Source organism: Mustela nigripes, chromosome X (genome assembly GCF_022355385.1).
Source record: "Mustela nigripes isolate SB6536 chromosome X, MUSNIG.SB6536, whole genome shotgun sequence".
NCBI classification, from domain to species: domain Eukaryota; kingdom Metazoa; phylum Chordata; class Mammalia; order Carnivora; family Mustelidae; genus Mustela; species Mustela nigripes.
In genome coordinates, this window is record NC_081575.1 from 68,238,688 (window position 1) to 68,250,940 (window position 12,253).

The window sequence follows — 12,253 nt, forward strand, 5'->3', positions numbered from 1 at the left end:
AGAAAGGATGACCTAAAATCACCACCCTTCATGTGGGCTATGTGTAAATTAGTCACATAAATACCAACATGTCTATAGATATTTTCTCATTTAGACACATGTTCTCTCTCCATTTGGGCAACCTCCGAGCAGTGTCAAGTCTGTGGAGTTCTGCAGAGACAGAGGTATGAGATAAATGCCCTTAATTTGCTAAGAAATATAATATCTGAGCACACCTGGGGTTAGCTTTATGTGGTAACAAGTGGAGGATGAAGATATGCCCCAATTTTCCTGAAAAGTGAGAAAAAGCAATCACATTTACCCCACCCTCGGTGCTTCCATGGCACCGTAGTGCTGAATGCTCTGCTACATGTGGAGCGAACTGAAACCACCAGAGGCCCAAGTGGCAGGGCTGCGTTCTAGATTCTTAGTGTTATTGTTGGAACCCCACCCTCTGGAGAACACCCTTCTATTTTCGCGCAAAACCTTGACTTATTCAGGTCATGGGGCTTCGGCCTACCACTGCAAGGTCCCAGTTTGCGGGGCAGTGCCCGCAGCCGATAGATATACGGTACGAGACCTAGTTCTTGAGTTGGGGAGCAGCGATTGGCGGACTCGGCCTGTAGGGCTTCCCAGGATACAAGGTGCCGAGTATCAGAAATGCAGGTTCCCGGGTGGCCGCAAACACCGCCCGGAAGCCTGAATGAGGTCTCCGACGTCCGGGACTCACAGCCCTCAGCGTGGTCGCTATTCAGGGTGCGGGGCCCGAGGCCAAGGGAACGTGCGCGTGCGTGCGTGCGTGCGTGCGTGGGCGCGCGTGCGCGGCGCCGTCGTTTGTGGGTTGGCTGGTTATTTTGCAAACGGGAGGGGCTGTGCGCGCTCCTGCCTCCGGCCTCTGTTCCCCCCACCCCTTTCCCCGGTCCCGGTCTCTCATTTGGAAAGATGTCGGACACGGCAGTGGCTGACACTCGGCGCCTTAACTCGAAGCCGCAGGACCTGACCGACGCTTACGGACCGCCAAGTAACTTCCTGGAGATCGACATCTTTAATCCACAGACGGTGGGCGTGGGCCGCGCGCGCTTCACCACCTATGAGGTTCGCATGCGGGTGAGTCACGGGGTGAGGGAGACAGCTGAGGGAGGACCTGGCGGCTGGGCGGGGAGGGCGCGGAGGACGGAGGGGGGCTGCCATGGGGACGACTAACGTGGGCCAAGACGCTTGGAGGGGGTCATTTGGGGGTTAGGGGCTTCCTAGGTTTGGAGAGAGGTCTCCAGACTAGGTTGTGGCCCTAGGATACGGAAAACTCCTGAGGGGGACATCGGACTGGGGTGCGGCAAAATAAGTACCTAGTGAGCAAGAAGTGAAGTATGGCTGGATAGGGTGGGGACGATGGAGAAGATTGCAGTGAGGAAAAAAAGGAAATAGGAATCCTGACTGTAGCGACAGAAGGAGGGAAGGAAGAGTGGCAGAGGGCTGGGGGGATGGAAAGCCAAGGTGATATATCGCTGGGTCCCATAACTGAACTAGGTTGTGGGAAGTCAGTCTGAAGAGGGAGGGCAGGACGCCCGATTTCCTCCTAATGAGGTCTCCCTGAGATGATGGAGTTAGGCAAATTCCATATCAAAGGGAAGGTAGACTCCAGGAAAGGGAGACAGTGGGCTTGGTAGAGCAGAAATAAAGGGAGTCTCTTTGAGTTTGAGTGCTCCCCAGACTTGTGTAGAATTAGTATCTGAAGGAGAGAAATGTTTTGTGTTTAAGTTTTCTCAGGTACCCCATGCTGTGTCTCATGGTGAAGCCTGGCGTTGCACTGGCATTGGTGGATTGTCAGTTGGTGCTCTCCTCCTGTGCTGATCCTTTAGATTTGAAGTATCCAGGATGTTTGTTTCAGTATTGATTCTCATTTGGGCTTTCTGTATACATATGGCCATTTGCCCTTTCTGTTCTAGATTAACTTTTTGGGTTAAGACCGTGGTCTGTGGTTAATGTAATATACGACATTTCAGGACTGCCCCAGGAGTGGCTTCTTCCAATGAGCACTGCAGAGGACTTTATTCTCTAGTTCTTAGTCCACACTGCAAGGATGGAATGTGCAGATACAGTAGTGGTTTGCAGGCTCTTTTGCCCAGTTGAAGTGGTTACAGGCAAAAAAAGTTGGAGAACCATTTTCTAATTTTCCTTATGTTTTTTTTTCTCAGACTAGAGGGCCAGAATATTCTCTATGGACAGCATGCTGCTCAAACAGCATTTGAAGACCTAAAAGAGTGTATGTGTTTTCATTTTTGAATGAATGAATGAATTAAATGAGAGAGTGTGTCTCCTGCCTTGGCTTTGAAATTTAATTGAGAAATGATGATCTCCAAATTCCAAGTTTGGCAAAGTCCAAACTGAAGAAAGAAAATCGAAGCAAAAACTGAGAAAAACTCGCCTTTATCTATATTTGGGGAAGAATGGAAGTGAGATCCCTGAAAATATAATAAAAGCTGGAAACTATTAGTAGTAGAAAACTTAATGACCTGAGGAAGCCTGGGCATAACTGTTCAGTGTAAGGATTCTCTACTGTGGGATTTTAGAGACAATGTCTCCATGCATTACCCAAGAGTCTTAGGGACTATGAATGAAATAGCTTTCTTTATTTAGATTTATTTATCTGAGAGAGAGAGAGAGAGAGATGCACATGTGGGTGCCCAGTGGGGAGGGGAAGAGGGAAAGGAAGAGAGTCCCAAGCAGATTCCACGCTGATTGTGGAGCCCAACCTGGGGCTTGATCTCAAGACCCTGAGATCATGACCTGAGCCAAAGCCAAGAATCGGACACTTAACCAACAGAGCCACCCAGGCGCCCTGAAATAGCTCTTTTCTTAAGGCATTCTAATAACAACACAGACTGTTCATGTAGTGCCTATTATGTGCCAGGCACTGAACCAGGTTTTACTCTTAGAAAAAACGACATTTTACAGGTAGGAAACTGAGGAGGAATGCAGTTTTAGTAACTTTCCCAAGTACCTATAGCAAATAAGTGAGGCTGGGATTTGAACCCATGTCTGTCTGACCCCAAAGCTCATCATACTCTTTCCCCTACACTTTAGTCTCTTTGGCAGTGCTTAGTTGCAAAACAGTAGTGTGCAATTTTTTTTTTTTACCCATTAAGCTTATAATCTGTCCTTTTCACAGTTTTTACTTGTACAATGATGATAGGGTTGATGGCAGTTCCTAGTTCTGTGGGTTTGAGTTATTTTGTATTGTTTATGTTAATTTGTTTGGCTATCTAGGCTTTTTAACTGAATTCATTTTGGAGAAAAGTTGAAATAACTGGTTTTTAATTGCCATTTTAGGTGTTCCATCATAGTAGGCATTATAGGAAGCATGAGACTCAAAGAATGGGCTTTGGGAGTTAGGCATTGTGTATGGTAGAAACAGATGGCACTGACTTTTTTTCCTTCTTTGTATAATAGTTAAATATTTCTGGAGCTGTTCTCTTATTTTGCTCAGGAAATAATTCCCCCCTCCTACCCTCCCAAGAAATGAGGAGTCTGGAGAGGTTTCCTGGTGGCTTCACATGATGTGTGTGGAACTTTCAAATGTCAGCTGCCCTATGGACTTGAACTTTGTTTCTTTCTCTCCTTTTCCTTGACTTTGTGTTGATCAGTGCTAAAGGACTGTACTACACAATCCTCTCTACCTCATATGATTTATAGGTTGGGCCTGGGAGACTTACTTAGTACACACTAGCCCCTTCCTTAGATGGCTAGGTGCTGAGATAAAAGGTCATTATTGTCATCATCCTGTGGGTCTAGGGGAAGAATAGGATTTTTGTGAGTCAAAGGAGGAAGTCCACAAAATGGCAGTGGGTGGTTTCACTGTATCTTGGAAGAATCTACTCAGCATTTTTCCTCTTTTCTTCGGTCCTTCTGTTGGCTTCTGTACTAGTTAAGGTTCTACCATTTGGGGATCACGGTATTTGTAATGAAGTCTGGTGGAAACCTAGAATCACGTGATACCAAAGCACTTTTTTTTTTTTCTTGCAGGATGATGCTATCCCCCCAGCTTTATTGAGAAGTTATTGACATAAAATATTGTATAAGTTTAAGGTGTACCATGTGATGATTTAATACCCATGCAGATTTCTTGCAGGATTCTGAGAATGCTCTCTATAATGGTTTATTTTGAATGGTTCATACATGCACATGGTATGAAATTCAAAAGATACCAAAAAAGATATACTGTAAAAACTAAGCCTTCCTCTCTTCCTCTGCCCCTCCAGAGGTTCCTTTTTTCTAAAGAAACCACTGTTTCCAGGTTTTTTTTAAATTCTCCTAAAGAATAGATTGTAATAAAATACTTAATTGTATCTCACTCTCCTTCAACTTACTGAAATCCTGGGACTTGATCTTGGGTAGAGTTGTAACTAATAGAAGTTGGTTAGTTATTTAGCTTTTGATTACCTCTACCTAGAACTGGACCCTGAAAAGACAATTTCCAGACATGAGGACTACAAAAGCATGATGTAGTGAGGACTATGTGAAGCACTAGCATAGCTCAAAGATACTCTTTTCCTGCCCTGAGGCAGTTGTAGAGAAATGAGAGAACCTAGTTCTTTTTATTTCCATCTGCCGATACAAATTGGCTGGTGGGAAATATAGTCAGTATTAATACATGTGGTTGGCCATTTCTATTTAGAATTTGTAGACAGGAGGTGAGGATCAGGGCTTTTTGTTTGTTGGTAGTTCATGTTGCCATTAGAGCCTTGGGAAAATTAGCAATGAATAAGATGTGGGAATATGCTGATTTATGTCAGGGAGCAGGTGATGATAAGGCAACTTAATGTGATTGCTACTTCTGCTTACTTTCTAGACAGGAGGGTAAACAGATACATAGGGCCTCTAGTAATCAATAGAGTAATTACTGAGTAACTTGCACAGTCTGCATTTAGGGCAATACAAAAGTAGTCACAGCTCCTGATTTCAGTGAGATTAGAGTTTAGTTAAGTAGCAAAACTAACATGATGCATAAAACAATAGTGCATCAGGCACTACTTATATAAATGTCATAGGAGTGTAGAGGAGAGGGAGACCAGTAAATTAAGCTGTTCTCAGGAAAGATTTCCTAGGTGAAATGGGTCTTGATCTGGGACTTGTAGAATGGAGAGAATTTGGATGGGAAAAGCTGAGGAAGGCATACCTTGGAGGTGCTTTTCTCTTGTTTCTGCCTTTTGTTTTGTTGTTTAGATTACACATATAAATGAATTAAATGGTATTTGTCTTTCTCTGTCCGACTCATTTCACTGAGCGTAATACCCTCTAGGTCTATCCATGTTGCTGCAAGTGGCAAGATCTCATCGTTTTTATGGCTGAGTAGTAGTGTGTGTGTGTATGTGTGTGTGTGTGTGTGTAGCACATCTTTATCCATTCATCTTTTGATGGACACTTGGGTTGCTTCCTTATTTTGGCTATTGTAAGTAATGCTTCAGTAAATGAAGGGGTGCATACATTTTTTGAATTAGTGTTTTTATTTTCTTTGGGTAAATATACATATCCCTTTTTAAAACCAAGCAGAAAAAAAAATAGAGGCAAGCTGTATGTACTATTCTGTACCTTGATTTTTAATGCTTAATATGTTTCCAGACTGGCTAATATATTTCACAGTCTTTTCATAGCTGTACAACAGTTCCACTGTATAGGCATATCATAATTTATTTAACCAATTACCTATTGATGGACATTGATTAATTATATAAATAAAGTACAGTGAAACCCCTTGTGGATACATATTTGCGTACAACTTCAAATCTATTTATAGGATAAATTCTAAGCAACAAGGGACTTCTAATCACCAACTGTGACAAGGCTGGATGTGGTAAGGATTGGTATTTACCTGGTGGTATTTCAAAGGAGTTCTAGGAACGCGGTTCACAGGAGTTATCTCTTCATTGGGACCTGTCAAAGTGGTTCTGATCATTGGGACCTGTCAAAGTGGTTCTGACAGGTGGCTTCCACCAGCTGAACATGAGTTACCATCTCTCTTCTCTCACTTTTCCTTCCCTATAGACAAACCTACCCATCTTCAAGCTGAAGGAGTCCTGTGTCCGGCGGCGCTACAGTGACTTTGAGTGGCTAAAAAATGAGCTGGAGCGAGATAGTAAGGTATGACCCCATTCCCTGTTGTGGCATCCTTGGAGAAGGAGATCGGCATGGGCTGAGAGGGCATAAGATCATAATCTATATATAATGTCAAAGGCAGTGGAATCGCTGAGCACTAGCCAATCCCAAAACACTGGATCTGGGTGATACTCTTGGAAACCTGAAAGTGTTAAGTTTCAGGACAAATTTTAAAGAAAAAGGATCACTTGAATTTGTGGCTAGTGTAAGTCATACAACTTACCTCCTCTGGGTGCTGGAACCATAAAGTATAGTGTTAGGAAAGGCCTAGCTACTGGATACTGGTGGATTGTGAAAGAAAGTGGGGAATATTTGGGGTTCATTTCCTTTGCTTTTGAGGTGGGAAACCTGTCCTTCCATAGAATCGTTTGGGTTTCCTTTTGACCTGAGTCAGCTTCACTGTCCTTATGGCCTCAGTTCGTGCAGGTTGCTGGCAGTGGGAGAAGACAGGCCCTCCCTGATGGAAAATGGGTTATATAGTGGTTTACCCTCTCATTCCCTCTTCACCCTCTCTCACGTGGCTGCGATTTTGCATCTGCCTGCAGATTGTAGTACCACCACTGCCTGGGAAAGCCTTGAAGCGGCAGCTCCCTTTTCGAGGAGATGAGGGGATCTTTGAGGAGTCCTTCATTGAAGAAAGGAGGCAGGGCCTCGAACAGTTTATTAATAAGTAAGCCAAGTCCCTGGGGACTCTTCTTGCTGCTTTTGCCATCACTGTCTTTCTGTGCTTTTGTCTGTCTCTTTTGGAGTGAGATGTGATGCCAGCTGTGCTGTGAGCCTACTGGACAGTAAAACTCAATTCCACTGAGCAGCATTCTGATCCCATGCCTTGCGGCCTGGGAAAGCATCGCATGTTGGCTGTGTTCGGCAATTTCCCCCTACCGTACCCTTCTCCCCTGCTTCTCCTCAGTAATGTTGGTGTTGGAATGGTGCCCTGTTGCTGTCCTCTAGTTGCTTGAACCTCTGGAAGAGCTGACCTGGCCCTTCCTCCCCTGTCTACGCCCCCATTGCTTCGAGACTTCTCTCTGATCCCAAATACTACTGATAACCATCTTGGTCTCTTTATAGAATTGCTGGGCACCCACTGGCTCAGAACGAACGCTGCCTACACATGTTCCTGCAGGAGGAGGCAATTGACAGAAACTACGTCCCTGGGAAGGTGCGCCAGTAGGAGCCCCTCTCACCACTTGCCCTCTACTTTCCTGCTGAAAATGACATTGGTTTTTACACTAAGCCTCTCTCTCTCTCTTTGATCTGAAGTTGACTGCCCATCCCTTGGCCCAATAGACTGGCTGGCATTGTGTTCCTTGGTACCTGACTACACCATGGGCACTCTGCTAGGATCCTCTTCTCTAAGGAGAGGTGGGAACCACAGGCAGATGCCCTTTGCTTGGGGTGCGGGTGGGGGGATTGGACTGGAAGGTAATTTCTTGGGCATTTACCCATGCCAGAAGGCTAATCTTATGGGGGGGGTGGGTCTTGTGCTGGTGGGGCACTTGGACACATACTGATGCTGCAAGTCCAGGGGATTTTCTTACTCTTAGGTTTAACCAGGAACACTGAGCAGGGACAGCCCTGCATTTCCTACCTGCATGAACTTTTTCCTTTTTGGGAAGGTGGTAGAGACTCAGACGTTCTCCTTGTTTTCTCTAGGCCTGCTCCCAGTTTTCTTAACAGTTTCTTTTGTTTCTTTCTCTCTCCCTCGTTGCTTTCCATGGCAGTAAATCCTCCTAGAGTCTAAGCAGTCTGTTGTGTGGAGCAAGGTGTGTGGGTGTTCTGGGCCCTTCATCATGGCTGCTTCAGAGTCAGAAGAAAGCCATAGGGCAGTAGGAGAACTCTTGTTGTCTAGCCCCTCTCTTTTGTGGCTCCCCACTCTGGCTGCCTGTTCTGCTCATCAGCAGGTGAGTCAATGTGGGCCAGCAGTTCTCCCTCCCCAAGCCCTTGCTACCTTATAGGTTGGCTTTGCAGGTTTGGTGGCTTGAGGGGTGGGGGCAACTCACCACTGCCAGGTAACTCCCTAACGGGTGGGAGTGGATCATTTTCTAGGTACCTCCCAGCGGTGGGGAAGGGCATTACTACCCTCCCCGTTCCATTCTCCCTCCCCCCCCCATCCCATTTAGCGCTGCCATAAGGCAGAAGCACATGAACAAACCACACAGTCTCTGACTTCTAAGCACTTTGAGCTGTTGAATGGGGCTCAGGGGCAAGAGTTGTCACTGCCCTCCACAGCTTGGTCACAGGGTTATTGAACTGCCTGCACTCCTTGCCCGTGGAACTCCAGCTTTCTCCCCAGAATCTGAGCTAGCGATAGCAGCTGGGTATCGATGTCCCAAATCTGAGAGTCTGAAGCGGCTTTCCTGGGCTTCTGTTTGGAAGATAGTGGTTTGTTTGCTGGGGCTTGATATCCATCTCCAGTGGTAGGATGGGAGCAAGTTAACTGCTGTCATGTCAAAAGTGGGGACATTGCTTAGACTCTCCATCATGGAAGGATTGGAGTTCTCTATACAGGGTCTTGGGGAAAAGGTTATGGAGTCTGACAAGACCCTGGTCAGAGAGATTAAGCTTGCATTTTGACATGGGATTTGGAGTCCTTCTGAATGTTGAAGTTCCCTGAGGCAGATCAGCTCTCCAGCTGCTGAGCCTGTACCAGGGGCTGAGCAGCCCCTAGAGAGAGGCTCTGCTCCCTTTCCCACCTCCCCAATGTTGGTGTTGTCGCTGCCTTTTTGATTTGTATCCTCTGTTACTGACTTTTTTAAGAGTTATTCCTTCATTGTGCACAAATGCTGAAAGCCTGAGGCCCCATTTCTGCTGTGTATATATCCTGACTCGGGGCTTTTATTCAGCATACTGTTCATTCTTCTGTCAGACAATGTCATATTCAACTGTTCATATTAAACCACTGTGAAGCAAGCCTCTGTTTTCCTGCTTAAGTTGTAAATATAGTATTTTTTTAGTGTCTAGTATGTTCTTAGTATTGTGCAGAAATCTTACAACATGGTCAGTGTCCTGAGGTGATAAGTTTTACATTTAAGTTAAAAAAAAAAAAAAAGAAAAAGAAAAACAGATTCTAGCTGCCTGTAGCGATATTTACCTATCCTTGCAACTCTCAGTTGACTTGGTCACAGAAGTAATGCAGCTGCTTATAGGAAGTAGCCATAGGGCTTAATACCTGTGGTTTGGGTCAGATTTAGCAGATTTGGTTTTTAAGCTCATGGGTTTCTGCTAATTTGGGCAGAATGTAGTATGTGTGTGAATACATATATATGCATATGCTGTGTGTGTACATAAACACGTGTTTGCATGCGCTCATCCTCCAACATACCATCTATGAACACTATTTCTTTCATAGGTTTTATACCTCAGTTGAGGTATATTCTCTTTTTTTTAAGATTTTTTACTTAAGGCTTTTTTTTTAATTGGACAGACAGAGATCACAAGTAGGCAGAGAGGCAGGCAGAGAGAGAGGAGGAAGCAGGCTTTCCACTGAGCAGAGAGCCCGATGTGGGGCCCGATCCCAGGACCTTGGGATCATGACCTGAGCCGAAGGCAGAGGCTTTAACCCACTGAGCCACCCAGGTGCCCCAAGATTTTTTACTTATTTATTTGAGAGAGCAGAGTGAGTGAGAGAGAATAGGAGTTGAGGGGAGGGGCAGAGGGAGAGGGAGAAGCAGACTCCCCGCTGAGCAGGGAGTCCCGATGATGATGATGATGTGATGTGGGGCTCCATCCCGGAACCCTGGGATCACAACCTCAGCCCAAGGCAGATGCTTAATCGCCTGAGTCACCCAGGCACCCTGAGAGTATTTTCTTTCAAATAGATGTGATGCGGGCAGAGAGGTGAATGAACTTTGAGAACTTTTTTTTTCTTAACTCTAAGAATTTTCAATCGGTGGGTATTTTCATCTGACCGATGTGTTCTGAAATGGCTTCCTACACAAAGTGGGTTTTAGTAAAGGCTTGGAATAAGAGGAGTGTAGGAGTCTTGTTATTTGGGAAGTCAAAGCTAGTTTTAATCATGTAGTTGAGCATGAAAAGAAGGTGTAGAAAGTGATGTGGTCAAAACACTATGAATTAAGGTGACAGCCGTGTACTTGGGTTTAAGTAGAAGAGTGGGGGTTAAATTGAGGAAGTTAAGAGGTTTTGGTAGTTCAGGAATTAGATGACTAAAGATATCTGAGGGGACGGGGAAGATTACAAGTTTCTCTGAGATAAGAGGAAGAGTGCAACCTTCACAGGTCGTGGCGTTGAAGAATGAATTAGAGAATAACTAGAAAAAGCAACTATAGGATAAAATATCAAAATTTTATAGGAAAAAGCAACTATAGGATAAAATATCAAAATTTTGGACACGTGGTATTCATTTAACAAGCACCAATTCTTAGCCTTCTGTGTGCCCAGCCTTATGCTAAAAGCTGGACTGGGGTGGGGTGGGGTGATTGTGGTACAAGTAAAACATGATTACATTCTCTTTATTCACAGACTCTATGCCTATTCATTATTGCAGGAGATGTTTAAGACAAAATGCTAGAGCAAAATTAGAGGTCCAGTTTTTCTTTTTCTAGTTGTCCAGTTTTTCTTTTTCTTTTTAATATCAAGTCAGGTAAATTCCCTCTTTGGAGTCAAGTGGGTCATGTTAGTACAGTAACTGGGTCCCGAAAGAACCCCAAATCCAAGCCCTCTTACCCATCAACACTGAGGAGAAGCATTCTTCTATAAGGAATTCAAATTATGTATGTACCTAGGTATTTATTACTAATTAATCCCTTTTATCCATACCACAGAAGCAGCTCAAGCTTACACTGGGTCCTGGGGTCAGAGGCTAACAAAAAATTTTAAACATAGTAGTCTAAATCTTCACATTCTGGAGATGCCCTTTGACATCTACCCTGATCTACCCTTTGACCCATTCTTAGAGATGAGGAGTTGAGCTAGTAAAGGGTGAGAGAGGTGAACAGCATTCAGGCTTCACTGGAGTTTTTGTTTAGTAAGACACCCTAGGTGAGACACTTCTGTCTTCAAATACGTACTGTCATAATTTAAGTAAAATTTCTGCTGTGTAAGTGCAGACCAACTGTTCACTGAAATGGGTATTTCTTCATATCCTGAGGACTTTTGAGTCATCCCTGGTCTTCTCTTCTTAGACACAATAACAATTCTAATTTTTCCTCACTTGGCTCATTTTTTTACCCTTTTACCTTTATTATTCTGAAATCTCTCCAAGGTCCTTACATATTCCTAAGTCATAGCGTCTAAAACTGGACACCACTTTAATTATAGCCTGCAGGTTAGGTGGTTGTTAGTCCATTTAAAAATCGCAGTATTCAAGTTTACTTTTAAAATATAAACACTTTGTGACTAATTTAGCTTGTGGTTCTCTGCCGCTCCCTTCCCGACCACCCACCACCTTTCATTCCTCCTATCTTTTGTTTTGCCTTCCTTGTCTAAAGAAATTATTGTTCCCTATTTTAATTTTCTCTCTCGCTCCTGCCTATCTATCTATCCACCCTTACACCCATCCTCTTAAGGAACAGAAAACTCATTCCTTACAGAACAAATTGGGGTAATTATTAACATTACACAGAACAAAGGATTCTTTCAATTACAGCAGGTTTTCTTTAGGTGTTTCCTGCAGTGGTTTTAAATGTATATAGATCGTCATCTCCATGATCTAGAGAAGCTGAAGGTAAAGGATTAAGAGGCACTTCCAGTTGAAGATCAATGAGAAATTAGGTAAAACAGGAGTGTTTTTTGTTTTGTTTTAAAGATTTTATTTATTTGACAGAGAGACAGAGAGGAAACACAAGCAGGGGGAGTGGGAGAGGGAGAAGCAGGCTTCCCGCCTAGCAGGGAGCCAGATATGGGCTTGGATCCCAGGACTCTGGGATCATGACCTGAGCCGAAGGCAGACGCTTATGACTGAGCCACCCAGGCGCCAAGTAGTTTTTTTTTTTTTTTTAAGATTTTATTTATTTGTTTGACAAAGAGAGATCATAAGTAGGCAGAGAGGCAGGCAGAGAGAAAGGGGAAGCAGGCTCCCTGTTGAGCAGAGAGCCCAATGGGGGACTCAATCCCTAGACCCTGAGATTGTAACCTGAGCCCAAGGCGGAGGCTTAACCCACTG

General features: G+C 44.3%; 1 protein-coding gene across 1 annotated transcript; it reads left to right on the forward strand.

Moving 5' to 3' along the window:
• Nucleotides 1-787: 787 nt before the first annotated feature.
• On the forward strand, nt 788-9,057 carry SNX12 (sorting nexin 12). Its single transcript, XM_059384703.1, has 4 exons — nt 788-1,086; nt 6,022-6,117; nt 6,678-6,802; nt 7,201-9,057. Exons 1-4 carry the CDS (start codon nt 922-924, stop codon nt 7,301-7,303), a joined length of 489 nt encoding a protein of 162 aa, XP_059240686.1. The 5' UTR covers nt 788-921; the 3' UTR covers nt 7,304-9,057.
• The last annotated feature ends 3,196 nt before the right edge of the window (nt 9,058-12,253 follow it).